This window comes from Tachypleus tridentatus, chromosome 9 (genome assembly GCF_004210375.1).
Source record: "Tachypleus tridentatus isolate NWPU-2018 chromosome 9, ASM421037v1, whole genome shotgun sequence".
Lineage (NCBI taxonomy): Eukaryota > Metazoa > Arthropoda > Merostomata > Xiphosura > Limulidae > Tachypleus > Tachypleus tridentatus.
The window spans coordinates 116,210,404-116,225,307 of NC_134833.1; the positions used below are offsets into that span (position 1 = coordinate 116,210,404).

A 14,904-nucleotide genomic window follows, 5' to 3' on the forward strand; every position below is an offset into this window, starting at 1 on the left:
GGGCAGGTATAGCAGGCCAGCAATCAGAACACTTGGGACGAAAGAAGAGAGAGCACGAGCGCAAGGAAGTGTATGTACAAATTGTGCGGCAACTTAACCAATGATCTGCGTTGAGGTTAAAGGTTAGCCCTGGAGGCCAGGTGAAGCAGGTGACTTCATACATGCAAACTCATATGTAGGGAAGACTGGAATAGACCTCAATTCTCCGATACCTCCCACGAATCGCTAATTTTTTTTCCTAACATTCTGTCCTCTTATACAGGGCGTTTTCTCACCAGAGTGATATCCAGTACTGCGAGTTTGTGGTCAGTTCACGAGGCACACCTATTAGGAGACTGCCTAGATGAAGTTTCTCGTTTTTGAATAGTTAGTCATCGCAAAAGTTCCAGACGAATAGACCATAAATGGTAAATAAAACGTAAAGTGTATATCTTTTTGTGTTTTGCTTTTTTTCAAGTAGATAATTAGTTTTTAGGGTTATTGTTGAATTTATCACTTGAATCTCTTGCTCAATTTAAATGTATTATTATATTTGTACGTTATACCTGTAGTTGTTTAACGTATAATTACTAATAAGCACAGTAGATATAATTTGCCAACACTTAAACTTTATAAGACATGCCATTCCGAAGGACGTAAATGAAGACGCAATTTGTTTCAAATTTAAATAATCCGTGCAAACTTCGGAATCTAGGATTGGATGAATTTTGGCATATTTCAAAATCTTGGGTTAAAATAACCGGTTCTCTGGATTACAATAAAACATAAGGCGTTATCTCTACAATTACGAAATGATATAGTCCTAGTGATTCCTTGAGTGTAGTCAACAGGTATGACGTTTCATCTGAAACAAGTGATAAAACACCACACAAACTGGTAGCTTTTACAGGTTTTGTTTTTATACGTTAATTAATAAAATAAAAATAATACCTTTTAAACATACATGCTAAATTAGTCGAAGTATATTTCATAAGAAATATGAACACCAACACTGATATTAAAACTATAAAGTAAGATCTTTCAAACTATAATATTTTAATGCATTAATATTAGTATACTTTTTAAGGTGGACTTTGTAAATAATTACACAACAGAAACCATAGTTTACAGAGTATTGCATTTGCTATACCAACAAAATAATATACTTTTTCTTTGTGTACGGGATCTATGCGTACATGTATATACTAACATCTAACGTACACTATTATCGTCCCGAGCATTAGTAATGTTGTTTATATCTCCTACTGGTCAGGTCTGCCATTTTAAAGCTAAAATCGCTTGGAAGACAAAAAGATACAATTAATGAGTGTATTTGGAAAGTAGGTGAAAATATCGTCAGCTGACAAGTAAACGTCATACAGTATGATGACGTTGATAATAATCAGAAAATGATTGGTTGCTGTTTCGAAGAGGGCACCCAAGCTGCAGACAGGTTTTAAAGATTTTGGTGTCTTGTTTCTGGAGCAAATGGTGGCGCTAGCTAGTTAGACGTAACACAGAGGTACTGGATGAGCAGTACGTTAAAATCGTTGATTGATTTTTTTTTGCCAGTTCTTTCTAGACCGACTTTCTTAAGAAAGGTAAGTATAAAAATTAAGCGTGGAAATCTATTACGTGTACTATCAACTCGATGGAGGTGATATGTAAAAATCTCCTTTTTTAATATTTTATTTGAAAATTTCAGACATCAAAAACTGTATAGTACACCAGCTTCGATGGTGTATTTTGAAAGATTTATACACTTTACTTCACATATTTATGTTATATTTATTCTGATGTTTTAAATTAATAGTCTTACGTTTCCGATTTCAGTAGTTTCAAATTAACATTTTATCTCGTGTTTTAATATTTCATGGGTTTTAACAAATATTATTGATAACACTGATATCGTAACGTTTAACGACCTGCCAAAAACTTTCTTTCCAAAATACCGATTATCTTGTTATACGCCCTCAGTATTTTCATACTGTCTTAATCTAAGATAGACGTATTATAACGTAAAATTTGGGTTTCTATCGTTACGGTGGACCCAATGCAACAGCCCATTGTGCATTTCTGCGCTTAGAAATAAAACAGAAGTCTGTCTTATTTTAATTTATATTTTATGTAGTCTTGTGTTTCTATCTCATGAAAGTTTATTTTTACAACTCTTCATTTTATTCAAAATATTTTATTTGACAATTCTTAGTGGTAGGTCTTGCTATATAAATTTTAAAGGAAGTCAACTTTCCAATTCTATATTTAAACGTTTTGTGAAAAGAGGCATATAGCTCTCTATTTTGAAAGTATGAATTACTGTTAGACTAGTTTTATTCATGTCTAAGATATTTTAAAAAAAAATGTTTAATTTACTTTATGTGTTATAAGTTTCAAAGTAATAGTATTACTCCTTTGTTTTAAAATATTAATAATTACTCCTATTTTTCACTTTATGCTTAAAAGTTAAAAGAAGAGTTACACATTACTTATTTACGTTTACCGGTTTTAAGTATTGCTCATTTTATGCTTGAAAACTTAGAATAATTACTCCTATTATTCTTTAATCTATAAAAGGCCTAATAATTACTCGTATTACTCCTTTGTGTTTAAATAGCTTAATATTACTCCTATTACTCAATTTATGCTTGAAAAGTTAAAAGAATTATTCTGTTATCAGAAACTTTGAGGAAGGAAACATAGACAAGCTTTTCCTCTTTATAAAGCTTCAAATTAATGTTTGTGTAATATTTCTGTGTTAAGGTATGTAGTATTTGCTGTCCATAAAATGAGTGAAAAATAACTTGGCTTTTTCTTTCGTCAGTTTTCGGTGTATGCTAAATACGGCTATTAATCATACTAATGCACAATTTTGAGCCATTTTAAGAATACTGTCAAAGTCGGTGTTTAAAATATTGACAAATTAAACACATACAGATTAATTATACCGCTCTTGAAATTTATTTCATATTTTTAACACGTCGTTTGGTTTGTTACTTCAAACTAACGAACAAACACGCGATGTGCTTAGTCGGAGTAATATGAACAACAAACAACGACAATTCTGTGAATGATATTTCAAAGAACTGCAGGAACTTTGCGTACCAAATTCATCTTATGAAATATACATGCTTGCTAGAGGTCGTACCTGTCTTATTCATCAATTGAGAAGAAAATGTTTATTGGTATTTATGCAGAGTAAAGAGAAACATTCCATAAAATGTTGTTCATTAATAGATTTAAATAGTTTTAGTTTTAAGCCTGTGTATAAAAGGGGATAAGAGGCATTGGTGACGATGTTTCTCTTCGTCTCATTTTCTATACAATAGGACCGGCATGGCCAGGTTCTTAAGGCACCCGACTCGTAATCCGAGGGTCGCATGTTCGAATCCCCGTCACACCAAACATGCTCATCCTTTCAGCCGTGGCGGCGTTGTAATGTGATGCTCAATCCCACTGTTCGTTGGTAAAAGAGTAGCCCAAGAGTTGGCAGCGGGTGGTGATGCATTCCCTTTAGTCTTACACTATTAAATTAGGGACGGTTAGTGCAGATAACCATTGTGTAGCTTTGTACGAAATTCAAAACAAATCGTATACAAATATAGATATTTTATGCTTGTTGGTTAAAAACAAATCACTGGGTGATTTTCATATGTGTGTGTGTGTGTGTGTGTGTGTATATATATATGAAAGGTATGGTTTAAGATTACAGAAATTATATGAGCAATTTTAATGAATACGTAATGTGTGGTGTAGAATAAGAGAAAAATGTGCATTTTGCAGCGTATTTGATAGAATATTTTTTAATTTGTGCTTCTGGTCAGCGGTGTAATAAATGGCTAATATCTTTGGTTTTTGCGAGTATTCTTTACTAACGCAGAAAGACGTATCTGATTTCGACACAGTTTTCTCTGTTCCTCACGTATATTTAGCCCGAACCCTCTTCTCACGCAGTGATAAGGTTCCGCCCCTTTCAAAGTTACGTAGAAGTTGAATAAGCATATTTTATCGTTTAAGGAATGATACGACCTCTTATTCTATTAACAAAGACACGAGCGCTAAGAAATATCAATTGCGTGTAAACGTGTGTGTGTGTGTCATTGGGGAATATGCAAATTACACATCATTCCACTGATAGAAACCATTACATAGGCACTGCTTGCTGTGCCAGAAGTGAGTTAATAACTGAGTATTGTTCGCACCTTTACTCATGGTTTGGGTGATCTCTGTTTCGGTACATTATCTGTAATGCATATGAAAAAATTAAACACTTAATAAGATCGTTAACATTACACGAGTCCTAGTTTAGCTGATACACGGCATTTATAATTATATGCATGTTTCTCTTGTAGTAAAAAAGTGATTCAATGCTATTATTTAGCAGATTAAATCGTGACGTTCGTCATGTTACTCTGACACACCACTTTGAACAGTGTTTACGAGGGTATTATTTATGGAAGATATTGGTGTTTATGTACTGCCCCCTTATTGTCCAGGTTTTAATGCAGGTGATTATAAACAAAAATAAAATTGCAGTTGTCCTAATTTTAACACTTTAACGTTTTCGTATTTCCATAGCAACCAGCCTTTCTTATTTTAAACAATACAAAACACTAAAATTGAAATATAGGTACTCAAATTCGAAATAGTTTAAGTAGTTATTGGTCTACTGACGCGAACGCATGCCGTGTGAACTAATAAAGTTTCTAGGGAGTGTTAACATGAGAATATCATGCCAATTTTAACAACGGTATCTTTGATGATTTTAACTGTATGACTATTTACAGTAGGTAAACTTCATCAAATGAAACGCATGTGTTAGCGTCTTTAAAGTTTAATCTCACCCTACTCCACTCCAGTTCATTTGCTATTTGGGTTAAAATCCAAGAATTACAAATGGTGGATTTACAGAAATAAATTATTGAAATTACATATACTATTATTTTCTCCCTTTAAAATAACAAAGGCAACAATATTGAAGGCAGATTTTTGTTTGTTTTTAAACAAAAAGAACAGTTGGAATATCATTTGTATCATTCACGGAAAAATAAATTATCCTATACCATTATTTGATTACTAAATAAACGTTGAAATGTAATTATGGGACACAAAAAGTGAATTTTTTTTAACGATATAATATTTATTTTGTGATGGTTTTGTTGTTCACGTGCTTTCGGATATTAATATGGATAGTCAATGATGTATTCACAATATTACAAGAAAGAACTTCGAACTGTAACCTCGTAAAGATTTTCTTTTTGACGTATAATTAAATCAACAACGTGAAATTTGAATTACTATCGCGTGTAATGACACTAGAAATTTGAAAGAAAAAATAAATTGAACCCAGCTGATAATAACAATAAAGAAAAACATAAGCACCGACAAAGTTAAATTTGAAATTACATGCCCAATTTATGAACCTTTGGTTGTTTGGATACAATTATTTACATGTTTTTCAATTTAATTTTAATAGGAACGTCACGTTGATTTACTTACTTTTAGCGGTCTAAATGTTTAAAAAATAAAAAAGGAACAAAGAATTGTTAAAGACAAGTTGCCGAACTTTCAAATACTGGAGAGTGTTTTGATATTATTAGTAATGTGCTATTACCAAAAAACGGATATTAATCTATAATTTGGTTTACCTTAACATTGCAAATTAACTGTTCCTTAGCGGCTCAGCGGAGAGCCTGGGGGCTTATGATGTTAAAATTTAGGGTTCGGTTCCAGTTATGGACACATGGAGAGCAAATACTTCATGGTGCAGTTATATGTTTAAGCAAAGAAACAAAACAAATTTAGAAATAATCTATATAATGTTGTATGAATTATTATTTTTATCATACGGAACTTGTTTTCTTTGATTAAAAAATAACTAGAAGTTGGCATGTGCTTGTTATTGGAGATATTTTTCACTTTCACATAAGTAAATCAAGAAAGATTGTAGCTACTTAGTAGTGATTGAAACGTATGTTGCTACATTAGTATACTATACGTATTACTGGGTTGGGCGTGGCCAAATGGTTAACTTGTCGAACTGCGAATTGATAGATATAAAGTTAGAATCACATATCGTTCAACATACTCCAAACTTTCGTATGTGCAAATTAGACAGTCCAACGCTGGTCTTGGCCTCAAATATTGGTGGAAATATATTTATGAAGAGCCCATCAAGGTCAACCGGATGCTCTTCATGCAACGATTCAGAGTGAGAGAACAAATATACGTATAACAATTCTATAGGTAAAACGCGTAGTTGTCTAAGTTTCTTCAGTGCAAGGTTACATAGTTGTTACAGTTGCTAACTCGGTAAAACTGAAACACGATCTTCGTTCGCCGTATATTCGAAACCGGGTTTTAGGTCGTTGAGGACCTGGGAGGGTCAGGTACATTTTTGACCTCTTCTTTAGCAATTGATAAAAACAAACAAGTGGTACTGGTGGTATTCCAGTCACATAACACTAGTTGATCTTGTTAGCCTTTTCAGGGCCGTTGTCTTGAGTACAGGCCCGGCATGGCCAGGTGATTAAGACTCTCGACTCGTAATCTGAGGGTCGTGGGTTCGAATCCCCGTCACACATGCTCGCCCTTTCAGCCGTGAGGGCGTTATAATGTGACGGTCAATCTCACTATTCGTTGGTAAAAAGTAGCCCAAGGGTTGGCGGTGGCTGGTGATGACTAGCTGCCTTCCCTCTAGTCTTACACTGCAAAATTAGGGATAGCTAGCGCAGATAGCCCTCTAGTAGTTTTGCGCGAAATTCAAACCAAACCTTGAGTACAATGCTAGTAGCATTTAGTGTAATTTTAATTTCTCTCTTTATTTGATCACATAAACAAACAAACAAACAGTTTTTTCAATCATGATAAGTTTCTTGTTTGTTTGTTTGAATTTCGCGCTAAAGTACTCTAGAGCTATCAGACTAACCATCCTTAATTTATAAACAAGAGGCTAGAGCTGAGGCAGATGGTGAATACCACCTATCGCACACTCTTGGGCTGCTCTTTTATAAACGAAAGTGGAATTAACCGTAACCTTATGCCCAGATGGCTGAAAGAGCAAGCGTGTTTGGTAACAGGATTCGAACCCGAAGATTGCAAGTCGAATGCCTTAACCACCAGGCCATGCCAAGCTCGTATGATGAACGAAACGCTTCAGTAGTTTTCTGCAGTGCTGCAAACGAAACTTTATATTTCTGATGTTAATATTTGTATTCGAATTACTTTCACGTTATTGTTGTATACATTACATTAGATTAGTAATTTTAAAGTATAAGTGGAAAGTAACTTTATTAAATGGAATAAAACTACGAACACCTATTTACTCTTTTTTAATTCTAAGCATTTGAAATAAATTACAGAAAAGTAATAAAATAACATCCCTTGTTTTTGAGACGCTTCTTCCCTCAAATTCGTTTCTTTAAGGTAATATCTGCTACGCAGGTACTTTTTAATCGATGTTAGCAACTGCCCAATGGCTATGTCTTGTCTTAGCTGTTTTTAAAAGTATATATTATTTGGGATATTCATGTAGTGACGATAATTCCATTATGTTCAGTGTTAAAGAAGACTTCTTCCTGCTATGATTTTTATTGTGCACGTTCTTTAATCGTGAAATACTTGTTGCGAACGTTAATTAGTAGTTTTGTCAGCAAAACCATTTTGTTTGTTTGTTTTGAATTTTTCACGCAAAGCTATACGAGGCTTATCTGCACTAGCCGTCCCTAATTTTTCAGTGTAAGACCAGAGGGAAGGCAGCTAGTCATCACCACCCACCGCCAATTTTTGAGCAACTCTTTTACCAATGAATACTGGGATTGACCGTCACATTATAACGCCCCCACGGCTGAAAGAGCGAGTATAATTTGGTGTGACGGGGATTCGAACCCGCGACCTTCGGATTACAAGTCGAGCGCCCTAACCACCTGGCCATGCCGGGTGCAGCAAAATGAACAACTCTATTTGCGATCATTATTATTTGTTAAATAGGAATTATTTTATTCAAGTAATATACTGTTAAGCTGTGTGTAACGTATTAATGCTGTACTCTTTCATAAAGGTAACACTTTTTTAATGATAATATTCTATTCTATTGAAAATTATCATCTAAAATAATTAAATATTGTGTGACAGCTGTGAAAAGTGAGACGTAAGCTGAAAAAAAAGATTATGTAATAACCCAGAGCTATTGCCACGAGCAGACATACTTTGTATAATATATTATTAATCGCCATGGCATTAGGGCTGCCAATATTTTTGGGTCTGACTTATTTGTCGTACAAAATTATTCAGTTTTTATGCAATACCGTTTTCACGAGTCTACTCTAGAACATGTGGCAATAGTGAAATATTTTTATTTTAATGACTAGTTTCACTGATGTAGGAAATCAAATTACAAAAGAAAAAAAAAAAAATCACTAGCACACTCTTATCAACTTCGCACCCCCTGGAGGGATATAGGGTGCTCGTTAAAACTGATTGGCAGCGCTGAAATCCATAAAAAGTTGATTTGACATAAATCTAAGCCGCCGCCTGAGCTATAACCTATATTTGTTCTTAATAAATGTTTGTGGTGTGCGTGATGTTGGCACCGAAGTATCGAAGATCATTTACAAGTTGTTTTGTAAGTAATAATACTTCGTACCTTAGGCCTAGCACTTTACTCCTCAATAACCAGGCTACACTATACACACACAATCTGACTAGGAAGAACAGGAACGTTAGGTAGAGCTCTAACGTTTTTTAACATTACAAGAAAGGCACGCACTCTTAAGATAGTCATCCACTTTACATTATTATATTACGTTCAATAGAATCCACCGCCAGGAGGCAGATTTAAGTTTAGTCTCCAAAAAGTCAATCCCCTTTAGAGATTGGTAATTGATGTCTCCAAGGTATAAATATAGTAATAAAGAATGGCCAAAACGAACGAGAACAAGTGAACAGTAGCATTATGCGAGATTAATGCTGTAGTGGTAATAATAATGATCACACATTAGATCTTTATTAAATTTATCCCGGAACTCTTTCTCACCCGCAGAAACGTTAGGCTGTGTTCCATTTTACAATTCCGAACCAATAGTTTAGAAAGTTATTAACAAACTGATAGGTGAAATAAAATAGGTATATTTAACAACCTAATATCATGAGTTAGAAAAGTATAAAAGTGTATGAGATGGACATACTTTGATAATTGAAGACAGATGACAGTTATTAAATGTTTTTGTGAAACCAGATGTTTATCCATCTTGGAATGTACCGGGAAAAGTATTTTGGTATGTAGAAGAAGAAAGAACTATCGTATGGTGGCTAAAATAGATTAAACATTTGATCAATATTGTTTTTCAAATAAATATTTAAGCTTTGCGACTGGGTGTATTTTGGCCTCCCCATTGGCACAACTGTGTGTCTGCGAGTTTTAAACTCTAGAAACAGGGTTATGATATCCATGGTGGGCAAAGTACAGATAACCTATTGTGTAGTTTTGTGCTTAATTTCAGATAAATAACAAACAAAAGTGTCTGTATTTATTGATAATTTTTATTTTAATTGAAAGTATTGTTTGCTTGATTTAAATGTTTTAAAGCAAAATTGCACAAGGTCTATCTGTACATACAGTTGTTCCTTGTTTTTAACGGATAGTCAAGAAGATAGGCAGCTATTAAACGACACCCACCGTTAACTCTTGGATTACTCTTGTTTGATTAAAAAGTAGGATCTTGTCCAAAGTGTAGACCGTGTTTTTGAGGCAACTGGTTGCGAAAAATGGACCTTCAGATTCACAGTCCGGTTAGGCTAACCATTAGATTGGATTGTGGTTAACTGTAATTGAAAAAAAAAAAAACGTTATCCAAGTTGTTTGTTTAATTTTAATTAATTGTTATGGTGTTGAAACTCGGAAAGCTGACAAAACATTGGAAGCCAGCATTGGAAATTTAAATAATTATTCAAGATATAAATCGTGTTTGGCTGTGGATGTTTTGTCCACACATAACACATTCGTTTTAACGTGTTCACCAGAGATTTCAAGCCATAGGTATATTATATTAATTATTTTAGATAAATATTTTATTTGTCCCAAGTCACTGCGCAAGACACCTTTTGTTCCACAACCGGACTGACCACATAGACTGGACAAGAACCACCAAAAGTTCCAGCAAAAAGTAATTTAAATAAGCAGCATAAAAACTTCACTTGTAAGAATTTTATTTAAAGCTAAGAGTTGGTGAAGAACCCGGTTTACTAGCATGGAGTATTAGGAAAATGAATGTATGATATGGATATGTGGTTGTACGTAGGTTAGGGTAGCTAGTTTATCTTGATGTGATCCAGCATTTCACAATCGGTAAATTTAACAATGGCGTCTTTTTCACTTTCCCAGTCTACAGTTCTTATCGTAATTTAATTTCCTTCTAAAGTATTAGAATATTTACGAAAGGAAATAAGAACCATTTTATAGATTCAGGTTTCAATGTAAACGTGTTAAATGCCATGCGTTGCAGAAATTTTTTGTTTTCAATAAATTCAACACGTTCAAAAGTTATTTTACAAAATTTATTACTGGTTAAAAGGGGTTCGGTGCGAAAACTATTATTACGTGAGGGTTCAGCGAAGAGGAAAATGTTGGGGACCGCTGATTTAATGCATACAGTTATTCTAAAACTGAATTTCATTTTATTTACAGTTGTGAAAAAGAGTACAGTGTAAATTTTGAATAAGCTAATTAAATGATAGCTGTAAAAACAGTGACTTAAAATAACGTTTCATACTTTTCTTGATAAAACCAAAGATTATACATATATCTATGCTCCCAAAATAAAAGTTCCAGATAATTTGTTTTCAAGGTGAGCTAAAAATATACAACTTTTATTCTTGATTTTAATTGTTTGTTTTTGAATTTCGAGCAAAGCTACACGAGGGCTATGTGCGCTTGCCATCCATAATTTAGCAGTGTAAGACTACAGGGAGGGCAGTTAGTCATCACCACCCACCACCAACTCTTAGGCTACTCTTTTACCAATGAATACTGGGATTGACCGTCACTTTATAATGTCCCCACGGCTAAAAGGGCGAGAATGTTTGGTGTGGTGGGGATTCGAACCCGTGACTCTCAGATTACGAATCGAGTGCCTTAACCACCTGGCCATGCCAGGCCTAACCTGGGCAGCTTTAGTGAAGTGTTTTTTATTAGAACTACCTGTTTTAACTATTCAGCTTTATTTTAGTCATTGACGTTTGGTTTGACAGCTGTGATTATCAAGAAAATATCAAATTGGAATATGGAATCGAATAGCTTAATTTTCATAAATTAATTGTCATGATAAAGAGCGAAGTTGATCTACACGTGAGTGTTAAATGTATAATTTATTGCTGCTTTATATACAAGTATGCTAACCATTGTCGTCTATTTTATGAAGTATTAGTATCAGTTTTTAAAGTGTTTTTACTTTTGTGTTCATATTTCTTGTGCGATTTTTTAATTACAACAAACATTGCTTTATTTTTTCCGATACAGCTTTAAAGTTCTTCATTTTTATCGATGAATATCATTTAATTCTACCTGAAATTGTTAATTATAAAATATCAGGAACTGTAGATCTTTGTTCATTTATTGTAGAACGATTGCACAAGTGGGACACATTCTTCTATCTTATCTGTCTCAGTCAAAGCAGTAGTGCCAATTAGGGACCATTTGAGAATTTACGTTGAAACCACTCTCTGGTTATTATTTATTACAAGAATGTGTGTAGTAAAAAATGATGCACTGAAAACACTTTCAACAACGGTATATTTATAACACTTTGAATTATTTTCCAATAGAGACACGCTCTGCTATAGTGGAGACCACATAATTTATAGGAGAGAAGTTACCTCAGCTCCAGACAAGCAATCCTCCTTTAATTCTTCAACCAGGAAAAAAGTAGTAGTAGTTTCCTGTGTCGCTCGTAATCTCCTACATCATCTGCTGTCCGGAGGTCCATCAAGTTGGGAAGAGACTGAATCTCACCCTTTGTTACTGTCGGAAACTGTGTTGTGATAGTAGTCTGTAAAGTGATTGTTTCGCTTTTAGTTGAGCGAGTCTTAGAGGATCGGTAAACCAGTATCTCTTTCAAAGATGAACTATTGACTGCCCTCATTAGATTAGTTGGAAATTTAACACAAGTTTTCAGATAGCAATTTGTTCTGAGCAGTATACAAATGCAATATTCTGTTTCTTTCAGTTTCATTTCTTGGTAGTTTAAGTGCTGTTAACAAAACATGGCTCTCCATATGATAGATTTTGACTTCGAATCCATTGATTCGTTGTTGGGACTCTGCTCGTCAACAGAAGAGTTTACACAACGTTCCTGTACTGAACAGGATCAACATGAACAAGGTGGAAGAAACAGTTCCTTCCAGACAACAATAGTCAAGGGAGACCCCCCCGCAGATGCTGTTTCAATGACACCTGTCCAAGATCACCTGTTTCCATTTACAACGACTCCATCTATATTTGAGAATCACATAGATGCTGTAAGTACAACAGTGTTTTCGCGTGATACTGATGAGAAGAACGTTGTTGCATTCAACGCTTCACCACTAGAAGATACAACTGACGAACGATGTGCGCCATCTACATTGAAATCTCATTTGACTACAAGCAATAAAAGTGAAGTTGAAAATAGAAAATCTTGCTCGTCATCAGGTGATAGTTCCAGCTACGCAAGTGTTGAGTTACCTTGTTTGGAATATAACCTGCGACCAAGGTCGATTCGAAATCGTATTGAAACAGAGATTAGACGACAGACGAAGAAGAAACGTGTTCCGAAACAGAAACCCCCTCCACTGAGTAAATACCGCAGGAAAACTGCCAATGAGCGCGAACGATCTAGAATGAAAGAAATTAACGAGGCCTTTGAAAAGTTGCGTAACGCTGTACCTGCTTTTCCTGTTGAAAATAAAACAGAAAACGCAAAACTAACTAAAATTACTACGTTGCGGTTGGCCATCAACTATATATCTGCTCTTGCAGAAGTTCTCCGTAAAACGGGCAACGACGAACTTTCTCCTGACGGTTCTTCTGAAGCAGGTTCTCTTGCAGAGATGGGACACTCCCTACATGGTTTAACGAATGAAAGCTTGGACTCGGAAGGTGATAGCATGCAGTTAAGTGATGAATCTTTTTTATAGGACAAACTAAGTTTATGGGAGTTAACTAATCACGCCTACGACTTCAATCAAATGCTTTTGTTAATATATGAATCGGTTAATTTTTCACTGATGTGGAGAAAAAAGTAGATCAAATCTGGTAATAATGTTATTGTGTATAATACATACATAAACAATTTTACTAGAGAAAGAAAGAAAGAAAGTAATATTTTTATATACTTACCATTTTTCTTTAAACCGAAACAGGTCGATAAGTTGAAAGCACTCTATCTTACATGGAAGGGTGTGGCACAGACTATGTGACGTCATGCTACTATTGTAAATATGCAGTTCTTTTAATTGAATATAGTGTTGTAAGCACTGCTATACAAGACTGCGGTACATCTTTAGTCTGTAGGAACTTCAACGTAGTGGTTGTCAATAAAACAACCCTTAAAGCTTGCAACTGAGGGAAGATCAGATAGTGAACTACATGGATCCAAATAAATATTTAATTTCGAATTACTACAGAACATTGAATGTGCATATAGTAACTGGCCCCTTATGGATCTTAGCATTATATGAGACAACAGTGGCTTTTCCGCCCCAGCAACTCGTAATAATAGAATTACCGGAATCAAAACCTAAATCACTAGCAACATGATTTTGAAATTCATTCCCTTGTTGTTATTGTATTTTTTGAAAAGGTGGCTTTCCTTTGTTGGAAAAGATTAAAAGATGTGAAAAAAATTGGAAACACTTTTATTGTGTATTTATATATATTGTACAGCTCACCATCAAAACAAATAAAATGAAAACAATTATTTACTGTAGTTTATGGGTAATAAAACTAACTGTAATTATAACACCATTGTTATTGTGAATGCTGGTTTCTAATGGTTATTAAAGCACAAATGTGATTTGCCTACGTCACATGCAGAAGACACGTTTTACGGCAAATCTAGAGCATGCTTCAATCGAAAAGTTCTTGGTAAAATTTTGATTTCCAAATTCGTAACGTATTGTATTTTACAAACATTGTTTTTGTCTCATACCATTATACACAGTTTTGGTTTTTAGATGTGGGGAATTACAAGGCGTGATTTACATAATTACATTATTAACATTATTTTGTGAACTAACTGAGTGATATCGAATATTTGATTGAATGATAAAACAAGGTAAGAACAAACAGAAAGAAATAGAGTATTAACAAGAGTTGAATAAGCAGGAAATCATGACATTGAAACTAATGTATAAACTGAGTTTTAAAATGGCTTTTAATGTTTTAAAAGTTTTCGTCAGTGTTTTTTAAGTTTAAAAGAAGTCATGACATTTAATGAGCCAATGTTTGACAGGACTCTACCATCCGAAAAAAGAAAGGTTTCGAACTACATTTCAAATAATTTGTCATTGTTGATAGTTAAAAGTGTTTTATTTATTAAATGACAGTTATGTTTAAATTTATTGCAATTATACATTAATAAGTTAGGCCATGGCCTACTTACTGGTTACGGTGATGAGATACCTGATCAAAAGGGCTAGGATTTGAACCATGATGCTATTAAACAAAACATGCTATATACTCTTAGTATTCAGTTTAAAGGGCCGGTTAAAGCCCTTGTGGCGGCAGGTGTTTCCTTCCCTTTGATGAGTAGTTCATAATAAGAGATGGCTATATCTGAACCCTAGATTTATATGTCCTGATTTGTAGTCAGTGTGTCACATAAGGTGTTTTCCAGGTTAAGAGTTCAAATTCCTTTAAAAAAGTTTACTTGTTAATTTAAACTGATGGTAAGA

General features: G+C 34.2%; 1 protein-coding gene across 6 annotated transcripts in view; it reads left to right on the forward strand.

Annotated features, from left to right (window-relative positions):
- The window catches only part of LOC143226138 (uncharacterized), a 40,718-nt gene extending 26,789 nt beyond the window's left edge, over nt 1-13,929 (forward strand). For 3 of the 6 annotated variants that reach the window (XM_076456709.1, XM_076456711.1, XM_076456710.1), the window contains exons 2-3: nt 263-407; nt 11,797-13,929. In XM_076456709.1, coding sequence (XP_076312824.1) covers nt 12,235-13,146 — 912 coding nt within the window. In that variant the 5' untranslated portion in view covers nt 263-407; nt 11,797-12,234 and the 3' untranslated portion in view covers nt 13,147-13,929. Of the gene's footprint in view, nt 1-11; nt 408-1,443; nt 1,581-11,796 lie in introns of those variants that run through there. The other 3 variants (XM_076456708.1, XM_076456712.1, XM_076456713.1) reach the window with 3 other exon arrangements.
- Nucleotides 13,930-14,904: the final 975 nt, after the last annotated feature.